Source organism: Rosa rugosa, chromosome 3 (genome assembly GCF_958449725.1).
Source record: "Rosa rugosa chromosome 3, drRosRugo1.1, whole genome shotgun sequence".
Lineage (NCBI taxonomy): Eukaryota > Viridiplantae > Streptophyta > Magnoliopsida > Rosales > Rosaceae > Rosa > Rosa rugosa.
In genome coordinates this window covers 50,787,550-50,811,037 of record NC_084822.1, presented here as the reverse complement: position 1 = coordinate 50,811,037, position 23,488 = coordinate 50,787,550, and the positions used below count along the sequence as shown (strand labels likewise).

Below are 23,488 nucleotides of genomic sequence, written 5' to 3'. Positions count from 1 at the left end.
TGATATTGGATCATAATTAATCAAATCCTCCGGCTGATACGATAACATGTCCATTACCCAATTCATGTGGATGAGTACTAATACGTACAGGCTGTTCATGAACCAAATCGATCTACTCCATTAAACAAATTCATAATATTTGGCCCGGGAAAAGAAAATGACAAATAAGGATATGGTGTCAAATCTGTGGGCTGATTGATCGAGCTTTCCCTAACCCACTGAATACATAAATAGATATTTGTCTGGTCCTAACAGATAGTTACGTGATTCCTTGTTCCGCCGCCTGATAAAGGGATCAAATATTATTGCCATATTCTGTCCATTCTATTTCTGCCTCAATCTCTCTAGTATATGAATAAAACAAACAACTGAACTCACTGCAGGCTAACATGCTTGTGTGCACTGCAGTCTATGGTTGTTTCCACATTTCTACCAACACTTCAACAACAAAGACTGAAGCCTATCGAATGGAGCTAGCAGTTGCACTCAAATTAACCAGTGTCCATATATGAAAGGTCAAAGTTTGTTTGGGAGAGAGCCATGGGAAGTGTGAACACAATTTGAAAGTACGTACGTCTTTGTCTATTCTCTATTGTCATGTACTACTACAGTACTAACTGCTAAAGCAAGTGCATCAATATACAATACCATTCTCATCTCCAGCCATAAACTTGTGAAACCTTCCATTAATCTCAACTAAGCTGCAACCTGCAGTCTTTTCAATCCCGGACTCATTCATCATATCTCTCCATCTCTGTGCTTCTTCCCATTCACCGCATGACGCGTACAAGTTTGCAAACATCATGTACTCCCCATCGCTCCGAGCAGCCTTGGTCGAAACAAGCAGCTTCATTGCTTTCTCCCCATTTTCAAGGTCCTGATGAATCACACAAGCACTCAGCAAAGCACCCAAGATGGACTCGCTTGCTTCAAAAGGCATTGTCTCTATGAGTGTCAAAGCACTGTCGAAAAGACCCGCTCTGCTCAGAAGGTCGACCATGCACCCATAATGCTCTGCCTTTGGAGTAATCCCGAATTGCTTTTCCATTGAATCAAACAATTCACATCCTTGTTCTACCAACCCTCCATGGCTGCAAGCACTTAAAACCCCAATGAAGGTGATATCATCTGGTTTTACTCGACAATCGGCTCTCATTTGGTTGAAGATTTTCAGAGCTGCGTAGCCAAAACCGTGAAGAGCAAGTCCTGAAATCATGGCATTCCAACAGTAGACATCTTTTTGTTTGAACTTGTAGAACACCTCTAAAGAGTTGTGTATGCTTCCGCACTTGGCATACATATCTATAAGTGCTGTTGCTACATGGGGACTGGAAGCCTGCCCGGAGAGTTTGGCATATGTATGTATTTTTATGCCAGTTTCAAGCGACCCCAAATGAGCACAGGCAGATAAAGCACCAGTCACACTCAGATGATCTGGTTCGATATTTCCCATCTTCATTTTGTCCAAGAATTCGATTGCCTTAGAGTAAACCTGATTGTTCAGATAACCCATTATCATTGTGTTCCAAGTTATGACATTTTTCTGAGGCATCGACTCGAACAACTCATGCGCTTCAGCCACATCTCCAGCGTTCATGCACGCCAATATCATTGAGTTCCAAGACACAATGTCCTTGTCAGGAATTCTATCAAAAATGCTTCCGGCAGATATGTTGCTTCCGGTCCCTGCGAACCCAGAGATCATAATATTGAAAGACAAAAGGTCCTGTGATGGCATTGTATCAAAGACTTGCACTGCATTCCCCATCTGCCCACTAGAAGCATACACATATAACATGGAGTTCCAGGCTACCACATCTTTCACAGGCATTTTATCAAACGCTTTGCGGGCATCCGCTACTATTCCAAGAGAAGAATACATTTTCAGCAGAGCAGTTTGGACGAAAAGATGGTCACAAAACCCAGTTTTCAGTATCTGTCCGTGAAGTGCTAACCCTATACCCAAATAGGAAGCATTACCTGCTGCTTTCAGCAAAACCGGAAATGTATAGTTATCAGCAAAGAGACCAAGTCTTTGCATTTTTACATACGACCGAATTGCCTGCCCGGCGTTCCCCTCGAGCACTTGAGTCTTTATAATATTATTCCATTTTTGAAGATCCGGCCAAGTCGACAGGCAACAAATGGAGTTGAAGCTCAGAAGAGCCATCTCAAAACATTAGCAAGGGAAGGGAAACGAGAGCCTTTGAAGATAGATGATAAGGTGGATGATATTTACCAAAGCTACAGGACAAAAAATACTATCATATGAGAAAACACACAGACAGATGCAAATTCCAGAGTATTTTTGGTACACCGATTCCAACACCAAGGAACCTGTAAAATCATCATAATCATCTCATTCCCGGGATAAAACTACCCAAGCTCGAGAAGAATACAAGACATGATGATGTTTCTCAGCTTAATAAACAAATCCCCAAAATTAAATATACAACTGAATAAAATTATCCTGAGTTGCTTAAAATGAAAACAAAATTTCAAAAATATGGGAAATAAGCAAATCTACTCCCTATTCCCCTGTAGCCAAATGTCACAAAGGCAAAAATGTTTTCCAGTGGCCATAGAAACTGGCCTGAATCAGGAAAGCAAACTTTTACACGCCTGAATTTCAGTTTCCTGGCTAGCCAAAAAATCTTGCGATGATGTAATGCTCTTCATAGCAGCACCAAAAATGGCCGACCGATACATGTCATCTTCCACCTTCTTAAGGATTTCCTTCACAACTTTGAAGTCCAATGCCCCTGCCAGAGCCAACTTCCCAATAATCTCACCAAAATTATTTGGTGCTTTCGGCAAATCAATGCCGATTTCGTCCAACATTGACCCATATAAAAGGCAACCAGTCCCTATATCTCTCGATGTCAAAACGTTTTTACTGAACAGGTACTCGAGAAGTTTTATGACCGGTTCTACACATGGTGGGCTCTTATCCAGAGCAAGAGCAATAGCTTCTTTAACAAACTCCGGATGGTAGGCTGGGGCTTTCAGCTCCTCCACACATTGAAGTGCCTCGTCGAGAATCCGAACACTGAAATATTCTTCCAGCAGGGATACAGATTTTTTAAGAAGAGCAGCAGAATTTGGTACTGTTGCTGGAATCAGAGGTTTAGCAGAAGTCGGTACAATTTCAGGGGCCAGAACCTTCTCAGAAGAAACTGATGATGCAGCTGGAACTGTAGGCTTGGCGTTTTGAGTAAGAGGTTCAACTCCAGAAATCAAATTAGTTCGAGGAGGACCACCAGAGCCCTGCAACAAGGCACTTGTTTTCCCAGTTATGATTCCACCACTGCCTTGAGGTAAAAATTTTGAATTAAGAGACGGTGCTTTGCTGATCAACGGTGGCTGGACACGTCCTCCAGATGGAGAGTTAACCAAACCATCGCGCTTGGTCATTGATCTAGATCGATAAACCTCCCAATTGTCAGAATCAAGTCCAGGCATTCCCGGCATTTTCCTGCTCCCAGGCATTCCAGGCATATAGCCAGGCCGGGTAGCAGGAAGACCTCCGGGGCTCGAATCCCCAGAGGCAGCTGCAATACGAGCATTCCTTATCGTTGCCGTTGCACCTGGACGCAACCCTAAGTTCTTTTCTGCTTCTGAATGAATTTCAGTTATAGTCTTTGCTTTCACCTGCCAAAACAGAGATAAAAACATAGAAGTTAGAAACACAAGAACCAACTATGATGCAGTTAATTTCATAGTTACATAGAAGTTAGAAACACAAGAACCAACTATGATGCAGTTAATTTCATAGTTGGTGAAGTTCCAGACCCTAATCACAATGAAAGAATGATGCAAAACATACCACATTTTAAGAAGCTTCAAAAAGTTCCAAAGAATAAAACGATAACAATTGTGAAGGAGAATTCCTAACTATTAAACAACCCCTTCCCTCCCCTATCAGCAACAAGGAGAAATATTAGAATCACCTCTTCCCGTCTTGGAATCCAGTTGTTGGCCCGCATATCAAGAACATTGCGGACCATGAACCTCAACCGTGGTGCAAGTTGGGAGTTTGTAGTCAGTTCCTTCAACCTACTGAAATAGGTATCGTTGATTCGGCGAGATTTTTGGCTCTCATCAAGCTGCTTACCAATGGTGTTGAAAAACTGACATATTGCCTCTACATTCTCTTCAGCAGGGCATGTTTTTCCATCATATCCCAGAAGCTCCTGTATTACACAAGAATCTAGTTAGTCCAGCAGTCTAACTCCTTCAAAGAACAGCCAAGAGAATGTGAATTAACACTAGAAAGGACCTGAACAATATGGTGTACAATCTTTTCAGGCACCATCTTCTGCTTTAAAAGTTCCCCAATAAGGCGTATGTTTCCTAGAGTTCGCAACTTAAGCATTCGTTCTTTATCTCTGCATTCCATTTCTTGCTCAGGAGCAGTCATCTGCCTAATTTCTGCCCTCAGGTTGTCAGCACCTTCGAAAGCCTCCTGGCAGTTATTCAACAGGACTCGTTTAAAAGTGATTTCTTTCCCACCAGGCTCCTCAGGTGGAAAAGGAGGAAGTTTCGCATTAAGATCCGCACATAAAAGGGCATACATCGGACAAAATGTTGGCTCCAGCACAGCCTTATCAAATATCAGAAAGATAACATCCTGCAACGCAAATTGAACTCTCAAGCTCTTTAGCAGAAAGCATAGCTTAGTTTAGAGTACACAACAACCAAGGTATTTAGCAATGCATACCTTCAAAATATCTGGATTTGTGATTCCAGAGTCAATTAGTTGACCCTTGAGAACATCAAACTTCTCTGGGGTCAATTTGTTCAGTATTCTACACAAAAATAAGAGCAGCTTATGCAAGTTAATCACATAGAACACCAAGCAGTTGCAGTGTTGCACATAAGAAAATTTGGATGAAGGACAGTTATATTGCAGGTTTTAACTAGACCATCAGACTTTATTCCTTCCTCACAACAATTTTAAAATGTAATACAAGATGTGATATATTCCAGCTAAGAATTAATACCCTTTCACTGTCTTCAATACACGGTCCTTGTCAGAGAGATTTGCTCTTCGAGCTGACCATGGAACCTCCGCCTTAAGAAGAACAGGAGCAGGTCCTGCCTGGTTTTGTGCAAAAGGTTAGAATAAGGGGAACACTAAGGGAACCTACAATTGGAAGGAACTACCAATGATTTAAGAACTAAAAACACAATGGCCCACAATAAAATTCTACATCTTACAGTCTGCAATCATTTTATACTAATTCTCAGAAACAGTGATGAGGATAAATATGCCCTATGCAGTACTTATTTTCTACTGGCTACTGCATAGATCAAATATAGGAAGAAAAGAACTCTAACGTGCAGTATAGCAAGCGAAAACATAGAATCTTAAGAGATCATGTATATCTTACACAATCTGATAATAATTTATTACCACTTGGTTACCAGAAATTTGTGGCCTTGGAAATTGTTGGTCCTGCTGGTTATTCAATCCCTGTCGCCTTGAAAAATCATTTCTTTCCTCTTCAGAAGCAGGTAACTGTCCAGATCGACCACGCCAATCACGGTTATCTAACTCAGTATAACGACCTTGCGATTGAGGCTGTGGCTGAAGATTTTTTTTCAAGTAAATGTTAGAGTTCTTAAAATAGCTATAACATATTCAAGGAGAGAAATATATCTGATTAATATTGCAATAGGAAGCCAAATACATTTGAAATTATCAAATTACATGGACTCAACATGTGTAAAAATGACAGTTAACATTCACAATTTTACCATCCAGATAATTGCAACATTTACTTAAATAGAAGCAGATAGTGATTAAACTCACGTTGGCATCTGTGCGTCCCCAAGTAGGATCATCTCCACCAAACTCGGCCTCTATTTCTTGTTTAATCTTCAAAATAGCCTCGGGGATAGTAGTGGCAGCCTATACAAGAAGTACATATGATCATACAGCGTATAAACTATTGGCCCAATTTTGAGAGAAAGTATGGTAAGAATGTGTGATATGCTACTTCTTCTGCTGCTCAAGAATCAAGTTGAGGAACAATATGATAGCAGGCTATTAGGAAAAGTACCTCTCTAAGCTGCATTAGCTGATCTCTAGTATATCGAACACGCTCACGACCTTCAAACCGCAAGTCACCAGTCTATTACAAGAGCAGGCTTGAAAGAGTCAAAATATAGAATTGTGATTCTCAGTCACTTGACTAAATACAAGAAAACAAGAAGCAAGCAAGCATACACAGAGGAGATATGTTATCGGTGCAGTCATCAGGAAGTTGTATACCACGTGCGTTATGATTGTTATATAGTAATGTTGATTCTAAACAGAAACCATTTCACAGAGCAGAACTATAGAAATACAAATTGAATCAATCACAAGTTGTTCCATTTCATGCAAATAAATCCAGCAAAATGGCAAGTCAAAACTAGAAAACACCAAAAGGCATCCGAAAGGGAAATTTGGATAGCAACAGAGAGAAACAGGAAATCCAAATTAAAGGTGCAGATCTGCTTGTATACATAATTGATATAGATATCAATAAGATTGTTAGGTTTAGGAGGGACCTTGAAGGCGGAAGAGAGAGCAGCATAGGAGGATTGAGGCTCTGAAGTAGGTGTGAGGAATCGTGGGGCGCGCAGGCCAATAGCGCCGCCGGGCCTCAAACTTATCACAGTCGGATCCGCCATCATAACTCGCCACTCCACAACCTAACCTTTTTTTTTTTTTTTGTTTAGGTTATTGAGATAGATAGAGAAGCGGAAGAGAGTCGGATTGGTTGAGAGAGAGTGTGCGAAATGGTGGATAGGGTTAGGTTTCTCTCTCTCTCTGTGAGATAAAGACAGGAAGAGGCACTCTCTCTCTCTCTCTCTCTGTTTTACGTGCAATCTCCTCGCACCAGCTGCAAAGAGAGGCGCTTGTGTTCCTCAAGCCCTACTTAAAATAAGAGTGAAACCAAACCCTTCATTGCGATTGCCGTTTTTTTTTTTTCTTTTTTTTTTTTTTCTCTCTCTTTATCGGGGATAATTTTTTTTTTTTTTTTTTTGGTAAGTAAGGGGTCAAAAGACCCAGAAACAAAGAAACAGAAAAGAAGGCTAACTAGCTTGGCCTATCATCATGCCTGGCAGAGATTCTTCTTTGCCGGGTTTACCATCAAGGTCATCAAGGTAAGCAGAAGAGGCATGAGTGGGAGGGCTATCAAACTCAATTATCCCATAATCATGATTGATGCTCTCCTTAGCAAGGCAGTCTGCAACCATATTACTTTCTCTATAAATGTGCTTTAGGGAGAAGCAAATGAAGTTTCTGATCAAATTTTTGCAGCAATAAATAAGAGAGCCCATGGGATGAAGAGCGACATCAATATGAGAGATCAACTTTGCCAGGATTGCAGAATCCGTTTCTACTTCAACATGAGTAATGTGAGCTTCAAGAGCTTGTTGGAGACCATAGTATAGGCCCCAGGATTCAGCGTCTAAAACTTCACCTATGCCCAAGTTTATCTGGAATCCCTTGAGCCATAATCCATTAGAACGTCTGATAACCCCTCCAGCACCAATTTTTCCAGAATGTCCATTTCTACTGCCATCAATGTTTAATTTATAGGTTCCATGAGGAGGTTTCATCCAGTTCAGCAGCTTAAGACAATAAGTTATGTTCAAATCAGATTTCAACTGAGCATTGTTCCATTCAGAGATAGCAGCATTAATGACCATACCTGGATAATTTGGTTTTCGAAAGTGAGTCTCAAAAATATGTTTGTTTCTCCATTTCCAGATAAACCAGCATATGAAAACAAAGGTAGAACACCAAAGATTTCCGGCATGACATTTGGCTTTGCAAAAAAGATTCGCCTGTAACCAACCTTCCCAACTCATGGAGAAAGTAAATTTCACAGGCTGAGGCAAGGTGAAAGACTTCCACACATTAAGAACAGCATGACAATCTTTGAAAAGATGAGAGAGGGACTCACTAGTGCAGTGGCATATAGGGCAAGTATCATCATCAGTGAGGTTTCTTTTAACTCTGTGAGCATTGGTGAGAAGTTTACCATGACAAAGGACCCATAGGAAGGTCTTGAGCTTTGGGGGAATTTGCATTTTCCAAATAAATTTCCAAGGAGAGTTCATTTGGTCATAGTCCTCAAAGAAAGTGCTGTAAGCTGACCTGACAGAAAAAGAACCATTGGAAGTGCATCCCCAGATTTGGATATCATCTTCACAACCATCAAAACCAGGAGGGATTCGCAAAATTTGATCAGTAATAGCAGTAGGAAGACAAGCAGAAAGTAGATTCAAGTCCCAACCATTATCATTCCAGAAACTACAGACAGTAGCCTCACAATTTATCGGGGATAATTATGGCCCCATTATTTCTTACCCGATATTATTTGATCATCCATTTTATCGAATAAATTATCTATTTAGTAAAATGTTTTTGGTTGTTGTCAACTCATCAGTTTGTTGGTTATAAATAGGGATGAGTAAATGAGAATTTGATCGATTTTGATAAAGATGATTTCTATACCACATTTTGAAATTGAACGATTTTATTTATGATCATGTAAAGTGAAAATATAAAAGTTATTAATGAGTCAACGAGAAAGTTTACACATGAGGTGAACGTGAGAACAACTACTCATTTGATACTTGATATACAAACTCTATTTGAAATCCCTTTTGATATTTGATACATAGACTCCGTTTGGAATTTTGTATATTTTAGGGGAAGGGAATGAATTCAATTCATAGATTCTAAATCACTGCACGATTGCACGTATAAATCATTACACAATTGCATTGAGTCACTGCTAGACAATTACATACCCTAGAGTGTAAGCCCCGAAGCAACACATTGCCATGCATATTCAGCATAACGGAAATAATATTTCTAGTAATTAATTAAAGCCCATTAAAGACCTTCACTGCACACGCATTCTAGAAGAACATTAAAAGCTCTTATCAATACAATCCCACACCATTGGCCTTGGTACATGCATAACCCTTACCAAGACACGCAATTGTGATACGAGAAGTTATGTAGTTGCTAAGGTAACTTGCCACAGAGACTAATGAAAAATCAGCTGTTAGGAGGTCTCCATTTGAGTGTGCCATTCTCATTAGGCCCACCCCAACTTTTAAGAACAAAAAAATGAAAGAGAGCACTAAAAGCCCAAAGGCCCAGTACCAAAATATCCCGTGCGTTGACTTGTAGGTCGACCGTTTGCCAATATGTTATCTTTTGATCTACACCAAGTCAATTGAAACCTAAGCCACAAAGGCAAATAGAGATATCATTTAATCATACGATTAAGATCAAACAAATAAATGATTAGTTATGAAAATATTAATTTTCACTAAAATCATTAATTCTATTTTGCATGATTAAACAATATTTGTTTGCATAATTTGAATATTAATTTAATTTTGGTGCGATAGCACCGCCATATATAACAGAAAATTTAGACTTCAATTTGGATTTGAGTATTTTCCTTTCTACTTTCTAGGAAAACGGAGAGGAACAACGAAAAGGCCACGTGTTACCTCACCCTCCACAGGAGAGAGGAGAGAGGAGAGAGGAGAGCGGAGAGCTGGTATAGAGTTCATATTTAGCTGAATGAGCTGTTTTAGAAGAGACTTTCTCAAAACTCTTATTAGAAGCAGACGAAAATGGCTTCCATCTCTCTCTCTCCAACAGTTGCAACAGGATACGTTCAAACGAAAACAAAAAGAAGCCCAAGTAGTAGTTCAGCTCCATGCCCATCCATGGCTTTCTCGATCAAATCCTCACTCGGCTCCTCTAAATCATCACTTTTCCAACATGGCTTCTCTCTTCTACAATCATCTTATTCAAATGGGCGCTTCTTCAAATCCCGTCACTACTCTCACTCGGGTGTTTATGCAAGAGCAGCTACTGAGAAGACTCTCTATGATTTTACAGTCAAGGTATATTATTTTCGGGGTTTATGCATGAATTAATCTTTACCCTGCGAAAGAACCAAGATTTGTAACTCAATTTTGTAGATGTTTGGAATTGATGCTTGTTAATTTTGGCAACTTACTTGATACAATTTTCTGGACAAGGCATGGATATATATTATGTTTTATTGCTCATGCAAGGATTTTGGTTTTTTTTTTTTTGTAGGATATCGATGGAAAGGATGTCCCTCTTAGCAAGTTTAAGGGGAAGGTTCTTTTGGTTGTCAACGTTGCTTCAAAATGGTAACCCTTTGTTATTGACAGACACAGACTCCTTTGGATTAATTATTTTTGTCTTTTAAGCTATTTTGGTGAAAGGACATCTGCTGCATTCTTGTGATATGAATTAACCCGAAATTGTTACAGTGGCTTGACCTCTTCAAATTACTCAGAACTGTCACATGTGTATGAGAAGTACAAAACTCAAGGTAAACCTCCAGTCCTTTGGAAGAGTCCTTTTAGTTTCATCCTTGACAAATTTGTTTTCTTGTTACACAAATTCATATCTTTTGGGTTGGTGACGGTGGTGGGTGCATGGGGCAGATTAGCTCTACAATTCTAGGTTTTTACTAATTCATCTTTTGCATCAAAACTCTCTGCAGAAATTTTATTATCATGAGTTCCCTTTGAGTGAGAGTTATAAACTGGTGATAATAGTTGCTGGATGTGTGCTCAATCTCACTGTAGGATTTGAGATTCTAGCTTTCCCTTGCAATCAGTTTGGGGGCCAAGAACCGGGATCAAATACAGAAATCAAGCAATTTGCTTGTACACGGTATAAAGCCGAATACCCCATTTTTGATAAGGTAGGTCTATAAGCTCAACTACATGTCCCTGTATTTCTTTCTTTTTATGTAAATTTTTATTAATTAAGTAAAGTGTTTCAGTCAAGTACTAAAAATCTAAAGGTGCATAACAGGTTGATGTCAATGGTCCCAGCACAGCTCCGGTTTATCAGTTTCTGAAATCAAGTGTGGGAGGTTTCTTAGGTGACATTGTCAAGTGGAATTTTGAGAAGTTTTTGGTGGACAAGAATGGTAAAGTAGTGGAGAGGTATCCACCAACAACATCACCTTTTCAAATTGAGGTATATGCTTTTCCTTGGTTGGGTTTCTGCAATTCCTTCATAGGTGTGTTTCCTGAGATAGTCTCTTTCAGTTTGTAACCTTTTAGCTTGCATTGTTAGCTGCCGTTGCAGCTTTCATTGGATTGGGTAAAAATTTCATTCATACCCAAAAATAAAGGCGATTGGTTAAGCACATAGTTAACGAGACTAGTAGGCAACGAGGACAGAATGAATCAGCCCCTAAACTTGGTATTGGTTACAGAAATGACATATGTACAATTTGAAGATGGAAAGTTTACATACTGAGACGTTTGGTCAAAAGAGCATGACAACTTGAGAATGGCAACTTCAGCATTTAGGGAATAAATTTGATCTATTGAAGCCAATAAAGAAATCTGATATGAATCTCTTTACAAGCATTTATGATATGAAAACTTGGTATTGGTTACAGAAATGACATATGTACAATTTGAAGATTGAAAGTTTACATACTGAGACATTTGGTCAAAAGAGCATGACAACTTGAGAATGGCAACTTCAGCATTTAGGGAATAAATTTGATCTATTGAAGCCAATAAAGAAATCTGATATGAATCTCTTTACAAGCATTTATGATATGAGTAGGAGCACACTACCATGTATCTAATTTTCTGTAAACAATTTCAGAAGGATATCCAGAAACTGGTTGCAGCTTGAGTAAAAGGGCAGGGCAACACTCACGGAGTGCACGGTAAGTGGAAGATGGGGGAGATGCATTGTTATATATGAGGGAATCTCTGTATATTAAATGGCTTCGAAGTTCATACGTAGCCGTCTCGTCTGTAGTTTTTTGTTCTTCCTTTTTTATTAATGGACACACTTGTTATTGCGTCTTTTCTTCTTCTATTTCCTAATAGCATATATTACTAGCTGTACTCCTTAATTTGATATTTGTTTTTTCTATTCTCTTTATCCTGTTGATTGTACAAGATTATCCTTATTCTGAAATCTACTCCACACTCGACCTAGCCTTTTATGTCAAGTCCTGTCAGGTAAGATTTTTTTTGTTTTTTTTTGTTTTGGTCAAGTATGCTTATATTCAAATAAGAACACCATTACAAACAAAATACCCAAAACGGGCCCAAATAAAAACCAACAAACAACAACAAACAAAACCAAATAGCCCTACAATCTTCAGCCACAGTGCAGATCTAACAGGAAGAATGCTCGACCTTATATTCATCCCAAGGTGGAATTTAGTATTGGGTATTCCTGCTTATGTCTCTGTAATCATGGAAGAATGCGTTTCTGTAATCCTTAGCAGAATATTGATGGATGCCCATCATTGTCATAAGCCGAAAGCTTTGCATTTGAAGTCTTGCATCTTATTCTCCCCCGATAAGCATTAACTCATCATGGAAGAATGCGTTTCTGTAATCCTTAGCCGAACATTGATGGATGCCCATCATTATCATAAGCCAAAAGCTTCTTGCATCTTATTCTCCCCCGATAAGCATTAACTCACATGTAAATGGGGTGAGAGAGTCGTTCTTCATAGTCGAGTGTCACAAGGACTAGTTTTACAAACATATGGCTGGTCATTCCTGTTAAAAATGCGTGCGTGTAGATTTGAGACTCGATTTCATCTTTCTTTTTTTTTAACTCTGAGCTAGATCAATTCCAGGTTTTGATACTTGATTCCCGTATAATTAATATAGGACTTCTACCAAGAACACAATGTTTATTATGTTTTTTTTTTTTTAATCAGATATCAGATAAACAATTCAAATGTCAAAATTAGTCTTTTTTGAGTCGTCAAACTCACAACCTCCTCTCACTTACGAAGAAGAAGAAGAGACTATACCACTAGACTAAATGGTATTCAACACAATGTTCTCCAAAAACAAATGTAACATTGACTTGCGGTCTTGCGTGGACTTGCCCCCAAGCCCAAAGTCTTTGGTAGAAAGTATGCGAATCGGACGGGTGGTTCTCTATCAAAGACTAGTGCAGCCGTGTCCCTTGGTTCTCTATATATTGCCCTCAACATTGACGTGGCTCTAATCCAGTGGCCTCTCAAGTCTTCTTCTTGGTCGCGTCGTTGCTACGAAATATTGTGCGAGCTTTTCAAAACTCTTCACTGTCAGCTCTCAGCTCTCTGCTCTCTGCTCTCTCTCTCTCTCACAAACATGGTAACTCTTTTCTCATTCATCTATTTCTCCTTTGTCCTTGTTTTTCTCAACTAATGGTATGCTCTCTCTCTCTCTCTCTCTCTCTCTCTCTCTCTCTCTCTAAGCTTGACAGCAAAATTAGGGTTTTTCATTTCAAATATTTAACTCTCCCTGTTCTTGGATCATTATGGAACCTGAGTATCTATAAATCCGCGCTTGTCAGAATCTAGAAAACTGTGACATCATTTATCTTTTTTGTTTCAAATTTTTTATTATAGGAGATTGAATGTCGAAGACGATCTTAAGTAGATATGAATTTGGCCTTCTGAAAAGCGCAACTATGTCTAGAACGATTGGTTTTTATCATGATTTTCTTTGAATATTCTTCTGGTGTGAACAGTATTTTTCATGTTTCATTGTAAGCCGATGTAGCAAGAAGACATGCTTGTGTCTTGTTCGAATGCTGACTAAATTGTATTGAACATGTGTAGGCTAACAAGCACACCATCATTCTTATGCAAACTTCACAGAACAAGGCAACGAGAACTTTTATGGATTATGGTTCAATAAGTCAAGCAATGGATGGTATGCTGTATTTATAGTTGTTGCTGTTTGCACAATTTCTTTTCCTTACAGTCATTGTTGTCATTACACTTGCATTATTACCATCCTTAATTTGTTTTTTCCACTCCAGAGTGAATTTAGCTCTTCAAGGTATGCAGTTGCCTCATCATGTCATAACTCATAACAATGAAATATATATAATGTTGGCAAGGGAGGAAAAAACAAAAAAACATAATTTCAAAATAAAAAACACCTATGATCTGCTTATTTCTCATAAGTAACTGCAGACAGGGCTACTAACGTGCCATAAGACATTTACTTACACCCCAGCTCATAGGACGAATAACCAAGTTTATCCTTGAAAACTTGAGGCACCTTGCTTTGCAACTGAGAGCCGTAAACCGTTATGGTCTAAGGAAAGTAAGATTTAGGATGCCCTTAGCAGATCTGAATGTCTACTTTATGCAGAATCCATAGAGAGATCCATTTTTTTGGATTAGATAACCCACAGAAGGGCACCTGAAAGCTGAAATTTATCACCTTTTCTAGGAATTTTTTTCTTCAGTTTCTAGTTTCCATTTTCCTAGTGCTTTCCATCATACTTGAAAGGTACCTATGTAAGTTAGTTTTTGGATTTATAGTGTCTCAGGTTTCTGAGTTCTGGCTAGCCAAATAACACATAGAACTGAGTTTGTTAATTATACCTTAGTCTGTAGAGAAAGAACTATGCATGTCATATTACAGGTTTTGATAGGGTTAAATTGTAATTATGAAAAATCACTCATCTGTTGGGATAAGACCTATGAGAATTATCGATGATATTTTAGAACGTAATTTCTTTTTCATTGAGACAGAGGTTTTAGAATTCACACATCTTGCCTGTGTCTCCTGTTTTCAATTGTCTGTGTATGCATCTTTATATTTATCTTTCTGGTGATCATTTCTAAACCTCTGTTCACAGTTGCATACTTGAAATATTTTTGGCTGAAAGGGGGTTCTTGGGCCCTAGATATAATGCGGTTATAACCCTCAATTTTTTTGCATCCATTCACTAGAGGTTATGCTGTTGTGCCTGCATAGGTATATGTGGACTATATGAGAGGAAGCTCAGGGAGTTAAATCCAGCAATTAGAAATATCTCTTATGACATCGGAGATCTCTACAATTTTATTGATGGCCTTGCTGACATGAGTGCTTTGGTGTATGTCTCTCTCTCTCTCTCTCTCTCTCTCTCTCTCTCTCTCACCCCAACCAGTGTAGCCTGTAATTGAACAACTTATATAGTTTTATGTGAATGATCTCTGGATACTGGGTTAGAAAATTTAATGTGGTTAATTATGTGCTATTTGGCGGTTGCCACTTAAAATCAAGGTAGGAAACTAATACTGTGCCTCTGGTTTGGTTTGCAGTTATGACCACTCAATGCAGGCTTATCTGCCATATGACCGACAATGGATTAAACAGCGGACACTCCGACATCTACAGAAACTGGCACATTAAAAGCTTGGTTGGGTAATGATTGCCGGAAGAGTATTTTATAAAAGGAGTACCTATTGAAGTGTATAATTTGAGACATCTGGGCTTTGCAGCTGGTCTGTGTTTAGTGTTGTACGGTTTCCCTTTCTGCACATATCTTTAAATTATCTGTCACTTAAAAGCAACTTTTGTTGCCTGGCTTTCTGTACTCGTTGTTTCAAATGCTTGATGTTGTGACATTGGATTTTGTATTCTCTAACTTTGTACTTCATTGTGTTATAATATGAGAAAGAGTTTGCCACTGTTAAGCCTCTGGTTCCAATAACTTTTCTGCTTATGAGAAATGAGGAGCTTTCTCTTAACTCTGGTTAAGGCGTTTGGCTTTGCCCACAAAACTGGAGTTTGAAAGCTGGTAAGGTGGTGGAGTTGTTGCTTGCTTGTTTTGACTCTCAAACACTTGATTCTTAAATAGAAACATTTCAGACAAAAAAAACAAGACACGGAACCAAGCCCGTGCAAAACCCATCTAAGACACTGGAATATTTTGGAAGATATACCCTTACAATATAACACCAATTAATTCCTTTTGGCCAAGTAACACAAATTAATACTCAAACTTTAGGCTAGTTTCTGTTACACAGATCCTACACTAACAGTATAATTGCACAAGACATACGGAAGGTCCAGAACTAATGGCTTCTCTGCCGGACTAATACAAAAATTTGCAGTACAAAAGCAGCAAATCAAACAACCTACTCTCCTTAACACAACTGAGATAAGTGATTCTTTTGATGAAATACTAGTATTTTTGCCAAATATTTGTTTAACAATTGCCAGGGTCCCTCTTCCAGGAGTCGTCAGTAACCGGTCACCTCAAGACCTTTGAACCGAACAACCAAGAAATCCTCTCCCAGAATAAGAATCTGGCTTAGCTCCATCTTAGACCTGGATGTCAGTTCATGTGAAAACACCAGATATCGGTTTTCTTTCAAATGAACCATATGCCAATCTTTACGACAAGAGTCCCAACTCTTTTCCAAAGAAGGATAGATCATTTCATTCTCCTTCTCCTATCCCTGTCTCTTCCTCTATCTCTATCATGGTCATCCCTCTCTCTACTTCCACTCTTCTCCCTGTCCCAATCCCTCCCCCTGTCACCTTCAAAATCATGGGCTCTATCTCTGTCTCTATCCCACTGTCTTTCTCGGTCTCTATCCAAATCATATTCCCTGTCCCGGTCTCTGCTTGATGATTTCTGTAACGGGCTATCACTTTGGCTTCCGCTGCGGTGCCGCTTTCTTGAAGCATCACGGGAATCATCATCCCTTCTATCCTTCCTCTCGGAAGAAGTCCTCTCTGGAAATCCAAAGGAAAGAGTATAAGCACACACCTTGAGTATTACAAACAAATATGATGTCCAATAATTGCCACAAATTTAAGGTAACACCCTGAACAATGGTGACACCCCATATAATCACTCTAAGCTTCTTACGATTACTATTAACACCTGAAACAATCTGAACTAGTTCACATTTGGATCCCCAGAAAGATAATATAACCCAGCACATGTACATTATTCCTCACATATAGATCTTGTCTTCTAAAAAAGTTAGCACTTACTACGCCCAGAAGCATCTTCGCTAGAATCAGATAACCCGTACTCCGATTCAAGTCGTTTGCGATGTATTGCAACCTTCCTCTCAATTTCTTCAGGACTTTTAATTCCCCGCTCCTCAAGAGATTCACGATATTCTATCAGAGCAACTTCCAAACGTCTCAACTTTTGCCTACAGCAACACAGTTAAGCAAAATCTAAGCACTATTTCGCAAGGTTACAATAAAGATTAAAACATTGCTCTCTAACAAATCACACTTGACAAAGCTTAGAAAAAATAAAGGGAAAAAAAATAGAAAGGTCAAACTAGTATTAAAATACCTCTGCTCCTCACTTAATCCACTATCAGGCAGTGCTGGAATTCTTGCATCAGCAGCAACCTCCATCTCATCAGCTTTACTGGGACCATCACCAGTATTTTCACTTCCAGAAGATGAGTAGCTTAACCCGAGACCCTTGTCACTTCGCTTTTGGTCATCATCACTGTCATCATCCTCTCGGGCCCATTTAGAGGCCGTTAGAACAGGATCACTTTTTTCTTTCTTGGTTAAAGGTTTTAGTTCAGGTTGTGGACTGGTATGGGTCTGGGCCATTGATAAAGACCCTTTCCGTTGAGGCTGTATCTCATCCTCTACATAACGATTCCATCCAGACAGTCCCAACGGATCTGGTTCAATATTCATTTCTTTTCGACTACTAGAATGTCTAGCTGAACTAGAATGGTTCTGTGTATATTTCAAGTCATCATCTAGTTCATAGCCCCTCTGTTTTTCTGCCTCTTCCAGACTAAGCAATCGTGCAACCATCATTTCTCGACCACCAACAAGAGACAATCCATTATGTCTGCAGCGTCTTTCTAATTCAGCCATGGGAAGGTTCAACAACTCCCTCATAGCTGCTCCTTTGCCCATAGCCAAAGCAGCATCTTGGTTAGTTTTAGCAGCATCACCTGCATCTTCAGTAGTCTTTTTCTCTATATCAGGTGCATCACCACATACAGAGTGGAAGGGGACCACACCAGAGTTCCCAGACCGAAGAAAAGTAGCCCGCAATCCATTGACATAGGCATCTGAAAAAAGAAACCAGTCTGACCATACTTGCAATACTTTCAGAACTCTTTCCTGTGGAAATTCAAGCAAAATATACATCAACATCAGAGAGATAAGTATATAAAAGGGTATAACTACGGCTGGATGAAACTACCATGTAATCTTACCTTAAGGGCCTCAGCAGTGATCCTTCCCGTAATGCTACGATACAAATCATTAAAGCTCTCCATTATGTCTGGTAATGTTGCTTCAAATTTGGTGCGGTATGCAGATGCATTTTTCACTGGAGCGCTGCTATTGTGAAGCACATCAGAGACAAGCATGAGTCTAGCAACTTTGGTTGGGATAGGGGTCTCCTTAAGAGTCAAAGATTCTGTCAGAACCTCAACTATCTGCAACAGAAAGACAGCATGAGAAAATGCACGCATAGAAAAGTATGCTGAGCTAGTTTAATGGACCACTGCTTTCATTTGTAAAATTTTAATGACAAATTGATTAAGTTATATTATCAGCATTACCTCCCCAGCAGCATCAGCATTATCCAATGCAAACCCCATAGCATCCTTTATCTGACTCCTCTCTAATGTTAATGCGCGCAACATATCCTCAAACTCATCCCTTTGTGGATCAGTGAGCGTTCGTTCTGACTCTACACGCTACAATATAATGAAAAGAAAGTTAGACCATGTGAAACTATCTGAATTAGATTTTCCTATTCAGGTATGTGACAATTACCCTGCTTCTCCCTGCAGCATAAGTGCTACCAGACTCTTTTTCATGCTCAGGGCTTTTTAATGTTGGAAGAGATGGCGGGATCCATCTGGAAGAGATAAATTCAAAATTGCAACATTATTATAGTTCTTGATATCAACTAACTAATAAAATTTATGAAGTCCATAACAATAACTAGGTTACAGAAAGACAAAAAAGTATGTTTTACTTACCTTCCACTACCAGTAATCATAATGAAAGGTTCAGTTCGCCACCTTTGCAGCGTATCGCCCTGCATTCATCACAACAACAAAATCTTCAGTCAGAACAAAAATGATCCTCTTATCATGGAAAAGTTCAGAAGTTATTTACACAAATCATGTCCATAAACATATAACATTTACCTGAGCAAATGAATAAAGCCTCCAAACATAGTAAGTATGCTCTTTTGATCCAAGTTCAAACAAAAAATGGAAAAGAGGATTCCCTCTGCCTCTCTCCATAATAGCTTGTTCAAACGCACATCCACCATCCAGAACATACAAAGCCATTGTATCAATCACATGGCGAAGGTGATCATCTTCCGGCGGAACAACCATTATATCAGGAACATTTGGGGTAAGAACCTACTTACAAAAAAGATATACGAAGTAAGAATACAAGGTTATTAGAGAACAGTCAAAAAACACCAAAAATAAAAGAACAAGTTTACTTACCAGTTCGGAATTCTGACTAGGAACAGAGGTGACAGGTGGGCCTGATGGACCAGACAAAATTACAGTGGCACCCTGTAAGAAGAAAAAGAATAGATGTACTTAGTGTTGGGGGTTGAGACTTGAGAAGACGACAACTCAAAGATGTGATAGGTAGGAAACAGCTCAGAGCTGATTCCTACTCGAGGGATAACGGTTGGTGAGGAAGGTTGCATCTTCCCAAGGTGGAAATTGTAGGGTCTGTGACACAACAACCTATATAATTTAAGTGAGTGCGTTCACTACTGATACTACTGATGCTTTTTGAGATATAACTCCACACCTAGAGATGTCCACAGGCTTGATATCGCCAAGGTAGGAAGACAGGTGGTGAAGGTGGGCTCAATATAATTGCTATATGATACTAGTAAAAGTGGGCACATGGATTCGGCTCAACACTTAAATTGATGCTGAGACGTTCACTCCTTTCTAAGCTATGATCAGTCAGAAAGCATCAAATTCAAGAAAATGAATATGAAACACACCTCCTTACTCCTGATGGCCATATGTCCTGGAGGGGGTGCAGGTAACGCTTGTGATGGGAGAGCTACAGACTTCCCCCATCCAATCTTCAACTCATACTCATAAACAACTACCCCTGCACATAAAACATTCTCGTTCATCCTTTTCTATCCTTGCATGTCCATAGTGCATATAGATTTATTCAAAAAGCAGATAATATGCTACACTAAATTCAGTCAGACGTAAAATTAGTAGTGCAATGATCAGCCAGTATAGGACACATTAAAATATATTTCCTCTATGATTTATATGCTTAAATTCAGCAGCCAAACATTATTTTCTTTTATAGAGAATATCAGGCTACTTGGGTGTAACAAGCAGTATCCAATAAATGGTAATAGCTTTGTAATACAAATCTTTACACTTGAGACATGAATGTCTCTAATCAACTTGGAGGGTTAACTTTTAGCTGCTAATACACGACTCCTGATCGGCTGGGATGCTAAAATGAGCTAGAACTTTATATTTGACAATCTCGAGGTACTGGGATACTTATGAGAAGGCAGTAAATTTTGCAATGTTACAACTACGAGTGATATATTTTCCAATTAAGAATATATCTTGTCTACGTGTAGAAAACAAATCAAATCACAAAGTGGGCAAGGGGGATGCTTCAATTGTAACCAAACCTTGCATTTCATCCTTTGCTGCCTGTCCATCAGCTCTATTCATGAAAGCTACAAAGCCACAATTCCTTTGACGCCTCCGTTCCTCTTCAGTCCTAGGCCACATTATTTTCACGCTGGCAATAGGCCCAAATCTTCCAAAAGTTCGTAAAAGAAAATTTTCATCAACCTGGACATATCAACAGAGTATTCATTGACAAAAGTCCTTTGTATCATGCGCAAAAGAGAACCAAGTTGGTTTTTTTTAATTTTCTTTTTTAAAAAGATGGACCACACCTTTGGTGAAAGATTTCCAACATATAAATTAGTAGTTTGTGGATCACCATCATCAAATGATCCGAGAAGTTTTCCACTTGGATCAAATTCATCAGGCATTTCATCAAAACGACTAGAGGCCTGCAAATAGTGTTATCTTAGTGAATATATGATTTAAGATTAGAAAAACAACATTGATGGAAAGGTAAAAACAAATGATGTACAAGACAAAGATCTAAATGGCATATTAGTATAAAAATTTAATAAATATACTAGAATCGAACTACAAGGAGTGAAAATTTGGGGCGTAAATGATACAGTAGTAAAAGTAACAACATCCATCAAATAAAATGCACTCTCCTTGATGCCAAAAATATATATATATATATATGCATGTATTAGTTTAATAAAAATAAATGCATATAGATGATAGAAAACAAAGCAAACAAGATATACTGGAAACTGAAAAAGACATATAACCGATTCATGACAACTGGTTACTAAATCAGGGAGCTAGCATTCAAACTATCTTTCCTATGAGATTTAAAACTAGCTCATACCACAGAACTATCGTTTGGCCGCCCATCACGCCAATGTTCACGGTCTTGATTTCGCCTCTCCCTCAATTCCTGCTCGTGCTTCAGCTCCTCCATAAAGTGATCTATGTTTCGAGACTTCCCCTTCTCTTTTTCCTTCGGCTTTTCCTCCTCCCTCTACAACGTGTAATGGACAAGATTGAGAGACAAACTACCAGAAAATTTACTTTGAAAAACTAGATATGAAGCCATTTCCTCTATGTAGAGACTAACCTTCTTATCAGATTCTTTCCCTTTGGATGCCAAAGGAGGTGGTAAGAAAGATGGCACATACCTGCAGAAGATAATTTAATGACAAACTTGCTTGTTACCAGAGCACTTTTACTTGACAGTAATTGATTAGAATATACAAGAGAAAAGGGATGTAAGAGATAATAACATTATATCAATCAGCTATAGCTTATTTTTACTTATGCCATTTTAAGGAGCTAACTTATGGGGCCCGTTCATTCGTTTCTGCAATATTTTTGAGCTAAAAACTTGAAAGCAATATAAAATGCAAATATTACTACACATCATAGAATCAAATATGAGTTTTTGGTAATATGAAGCTAAACTATTGAAAAGAAAAATGACAAGCAACTATTTTCCACTAAGAAAATTATTTGATACTAAGCCATACAGGCCCATAACTTTGTTTCTGTAAAAACCTCACTGTAAATGAATTAAAAATAAGGCTTCCACAATGTCTCAAGTGCACATTGTAGGTTGAAGAAACACAGGATGACAATTCATCCATGACTGTCAGCCAGCCATAGGTTAGTATTACGTGCATAAGAGCATATATATATATATATATATATATATTGATGCTTACAACCTAGAACTAAATGCTTACTTAAGATATTGTATAAATCCTCATCGCATTTGACGGTTTATGAATGAAAAGTAGCAAGCTCATAAACCGTTATCAAAAGAGAAGGGGCATGAGCAAGATATGTAAACAATTTAACCTGGTCTATCTGAAATCTATAGTGGAAGACTTGATTACCATTTATTTTCTAGATTGGGAACAGAAGAACATCATATACAAGCTTTGAGTTTATTCAAGTGAGATGAAACTTTATTTATTTCTGTCTGTAATGCCATGAAGTAAAAGACAGGAGTATCCAACATGTTTCTATTTTAAAGTCTTACACACCTTAAAAATTCAAAATCATTCAGTATCAAATTATAACCAATATAGTTGTTCTAGTTATGATGGCTTATCAAAGAGCATTGCAGCATGGTTAATCAAAAGCATTTCTTTACCTACTCCCCTTCTTTGGAACAGATACCCCATCTTTGGACTTTTCACCTGCGATCCGCGAATGAATAAAAAGGTCCATACTTTTATTAAAGTGCACCGATAACAATAGAAAACTAGTTTACTTATCCAGAGCCATAATACGCAAAACAAATCACAAGAAACTGAAAGTTGAAAAACAAAACTGAAAGGCAAGGCAGTATAGAGTGTTGATGAGCTATACTAACCTTGGGAATCAGCCTTAACCCTTTCATTGGGATTGATGGTCCCTCCTCGCACAAAAGCCTTTGAGCCAGGTGCATTATCCCCTTGAAAAGACTCCACGAACTCCGCATATAAGCGAGCTGTTTCATCCTCAGCTCTCTGCAACAGCCACAACGAATAACATAGAGTCAGTAAAGTCAAAGTAATTAGAATCAATCGCAATGGCAGCACCGCACCTTTTTCTTGGCCTCTTCCTCCTCTCTGTGCTTTTGGAAGGGGGTCTTCTTCCGCGTGATGAAGAAGGAGCTCATTTTGCATCAACTTCTGAAATCCGGATTCATCAATTAAACAAAATTTGCATATGAAAAACCAAAACCGATACCATTCTGAGCTACGAATTTCAAAACCCGATCTCCGAATCAAATCTACTTACCGAGCTTGTAGGCTTGAAGCCTTTGCCGCTAACCCTACCAGTCGGATTCCGATTGCAAAGCCCAAGCTGTGGAGGACGACCGACGACCGACGACCGACGACCGACGACCGACGACGACTATGAACGTAGAAGGTGTACGATCAGAACACACCTCTCACGCCCTAATTCTTAACTTGGGGGCTCGACCCGCTACTGTATACACCTTTTGCTGAAAACAAAATCCTATAATCCTCTATTGTTTTTCACTTTTTATA

At 38.8% G+C, this 23,488-nt stretch overlaps 5 protein-coding genes across 7 annotated transcripts; 2 read left to right on the top strand and 3 right to left on the bottom strand.

Moving 5' to 3' along the window:
• Nucleotides 1-111: 111 nt before the first annotated feature.
• LOC133738269 (pentatricopeptide repeat-containing protein At3g29230-like) lies at nucleotides 112-2,200 on the bottom strand. The gene has a single exon (XM_062165766.1). The coding sequence runs from the start codon at nucleotides 2,168-2,170 to the stop codon at nucleotides 635-637; it is 1,536 nt and encodes a 511-aa protein (XP_062021750.1). The 5' UTR covers nucleotides 2,171-2,200; the 3' UTR covers nucleotides 112-634.
• Nucleotides 2,201-2,408: 208 nt separating this feature from the next.
• LOC133738267 (eukaryotic translation initiation factor-like) lies at nucleotides 2,409-6,917 on the bottom strand. Its single transcript, XM_062165765.1, has 9 exons — nucleotides 6,559-6,917; nucleotides 6,066-6,137; nucleotides 5,816-5,914; nucleotides 5,417-5,590; nucleotides 5,004-5,101; nucleotides 4,721-4,808; nucleotides 4,280-4,630; nucleotides 3,951-4,193; nucleotides 2,409-3,651 (listed from the first exon to the last, which is right to left on the bottom strand). Exons 1-9 carry the CDS (start codon nucleotides 6,682-6,684, stop codon nucleotides 2,599-2,601), a joined length of 2,304 nt encoding a protein of 767 aa, XP_062021749.1. The 5' UTR covers nucleotides 6,685-6,917; the 3' UTR covers nucleotides 2,409-2,598.
• Nucleotides 6,918-9,512: 2,595 nt separating this feature from the next.
• On the top strand, nucleotides 9,513-12,056 carry LOC133738270 (probable phospholipid hydroperoxide glutathione peroxidase). The gene is made up of 6 exons (XM_062165767.1): nucleotides 9,513-9,936; nucleotides 10,136-10,212; nucleotides 10,336-10,397; nucleotides 10,657-10,775; nucleotides 10,889-11,056; nucleotides 11,702-12,056. The coding sequence occupies exons 1-6, from the start codon at nucleotides 9,661-9,663 to the stop codon at nucleotides 11,729-11,731; spliced, it is 732 nt and encodes a 243-aa protein (XP_062021751.1). The 5' UTR covers nucleotides 9,513-9,660; the 3' UTR covers nucleotides 11,732-12,056.
• A 995-nt stretch (nucleotides 12,057-13,051) lies between these two features.
• Nucleotides 13,052-15,533, top strand: LOC133738271 (enhancer of rudimentary homolog). 2 transcript variants are annotated; one of them, XM_062165768.1, is made up of 4 exons: nucleotides 13,052-13,206; nucleotides 13,677-13,770; nucleotides 14,830-14,950; nucleotides 15,159-15,533. In XM_062165768.1, the coding sequence occupies exons 1-4, from the start codon at nucleotides 13,204-13,206 to the stop codon at nucleotides 15,247-15,249; spliced, it is 309 nt and encodes a 102-aa protein (XP_062021752.1). In that variant the 5' UTR covers nucleotides 13,052-13,203; the 3' UTR covers nucleotides 15,250-15,533. The 2 variants fall into 2 exon arrangements, with proteins under 2 accessions (XP_062021752.1, XP_062021753.1); XM_062165769.1 differs by having other exon boundaries at nucleotides 13,111-13,262.
• Nucleotides 15,534-15,765: 232 nt separating this feature from the next.
• On the bottom strand, nucleotides 15,766-23,470 carry LOC133736209 (protein RRC1-like). Of its 2 annotated transcripts, XM_062163654.1 has the most exons (18): nucleotides 23,235-23,470; nucleotides 23,038-23,125; nucleotides 22,825-22,960; nucleotides 22,603-22,648; nucleotides 21,565-21,625; nucleotides 21,316-21,468; nucleotides 20,777-20,896; nucleotides 20,504-20,669; nucleotides 19,838-19,950; nucleotides 19,317-19,388; nucleotides 19,005-19,226; nucleotides 18,834-18,892; nucleotides 18,625-18,709; nucleotides 18,408-18,545; nucleotides 18,057-18,281; nucleotides 17,162-17,961; nucleotides 16,846-17,012; nucleotides 15,766-16,581 (listed from the first exon to the last, which is right to left on the bottom strand). In XM_062163654.1, exons 2-18 carry the CDS (start codon nucleotides 23,110-23,112, stop codon nucleotides 16,277-16,279), a joined length of 2,943 nt encoding a protein of 980 aa, XP_062019638.1. In that variant the 5' UTR covers nucleotides 23,113-23,125; nucleotides 23,235-23,470; the 3' UTR covers nucleotides 15,766-16,276. The 2 variants fall into 2 exon arrangements, with proteins under 2 accessions (XP_062019638.1, XP_062019639.1); XM_062163655.1 differs by lacking the exons at nucleotides 22,603-22,648; nucleotides 23,038-23,125; nucleotides 23,235-23,470 and having other exon boundaries at nucleotides 22,825-22,962.
• Nucleotides 23,471-23,488: the final 18 nt, after the last annotated feature.

Excerpts from the sequence above, each read along its gene's own strand:
- LOC133738271 (XM_062165768.1), top strand. Across the intron at positions 13,771-14,829 it reads AATAAGTCAAGCAATGGATG|GTATATGTGGACTATATGAG; the intron begins GTATGCTGTATT and ends GTGCCTGCATAG. Across the intron at positions 14,951-15,158 it reads GCTGACATGAGTGCTTTGGT|TTATGACCACTCAATGCAGG; the intron begins GTATGTCTCTCT and ends TTTGGTTTGCAG.
- LOC133738270 (XM_062165767.1), top strand. The coding sequence starts at position 9,661 with ATGGCTTCCATCTCTCTCTCTCCAACAGTTGCAACAGGATACGTTCAA. Across the intron at positions 9,937-10,135 it reads TCTATGATTTTACAGTCAAG|GATATCGATGGAAAGGATGT; the intron begins GTATATTATTTT and ends TTTTTTTTGTAG. Across the intron at positions 10,776-10,888 it reads AATACCCCATTTTTGATAAG|GTTGATGTCAATGGTCCCAG; the intron begins GTAGGTCTATAA and ends GGTGCATAACAG.
- LOC133738267 (XM_062165765.1), bottom strand. The coding sequence starts at position 6,684 with ATGATGGCGGATCCGACTGTGATAAGTTTGAGGCCCGGCGGCGCTATT. Across the intron at positions 5,591-5,815 it reads GGGGACGCACAGATGCCAAC|CCACAGCCTCAATCGCAAGG; the intron begins GTGAGTTTAATC and ends AAAAATCTTCAG. Across the intron at positions 4,631-4,720 it reads CAAATCCAGATATTTTGAAG|GATGTTATCTTTCTGATATT; the intron begins GTATGCATTGCT and ends TTTGCGTTGCAG.
- LOC133736209 (XM_062163654.1), bottom strand. The coding sequence starts at position 23,112 with ATGAGCTCCTTCTTCATCACGCGGAAGAAGACCCCCTTCCAAAAGCAC. Across the intron at positions 21,626-22,602 it reads GTTCCAAAGAAGGGGAGTAG|GTATGTGCCATCTTTCTTAC; the intron begins GTAAAGAAATGC and ends TATCTTCTGCAG. Across the intron at positions 18,282-18,407 it reads ATGCTGATGCTGCTGGGGAG|ATAGTTGAGGTTCTGACAGA; the intron begins GTAATGCTGATA and ends TTTCTGTTGCAG.
- LOC133738269 (XM_062165766.1), bottom strand. The coding sequence starts at position 2,170 with ATGGCTCTTCTGAGCTTCAACTCCATTTGTTGCCTGTCGACTTGGCCG.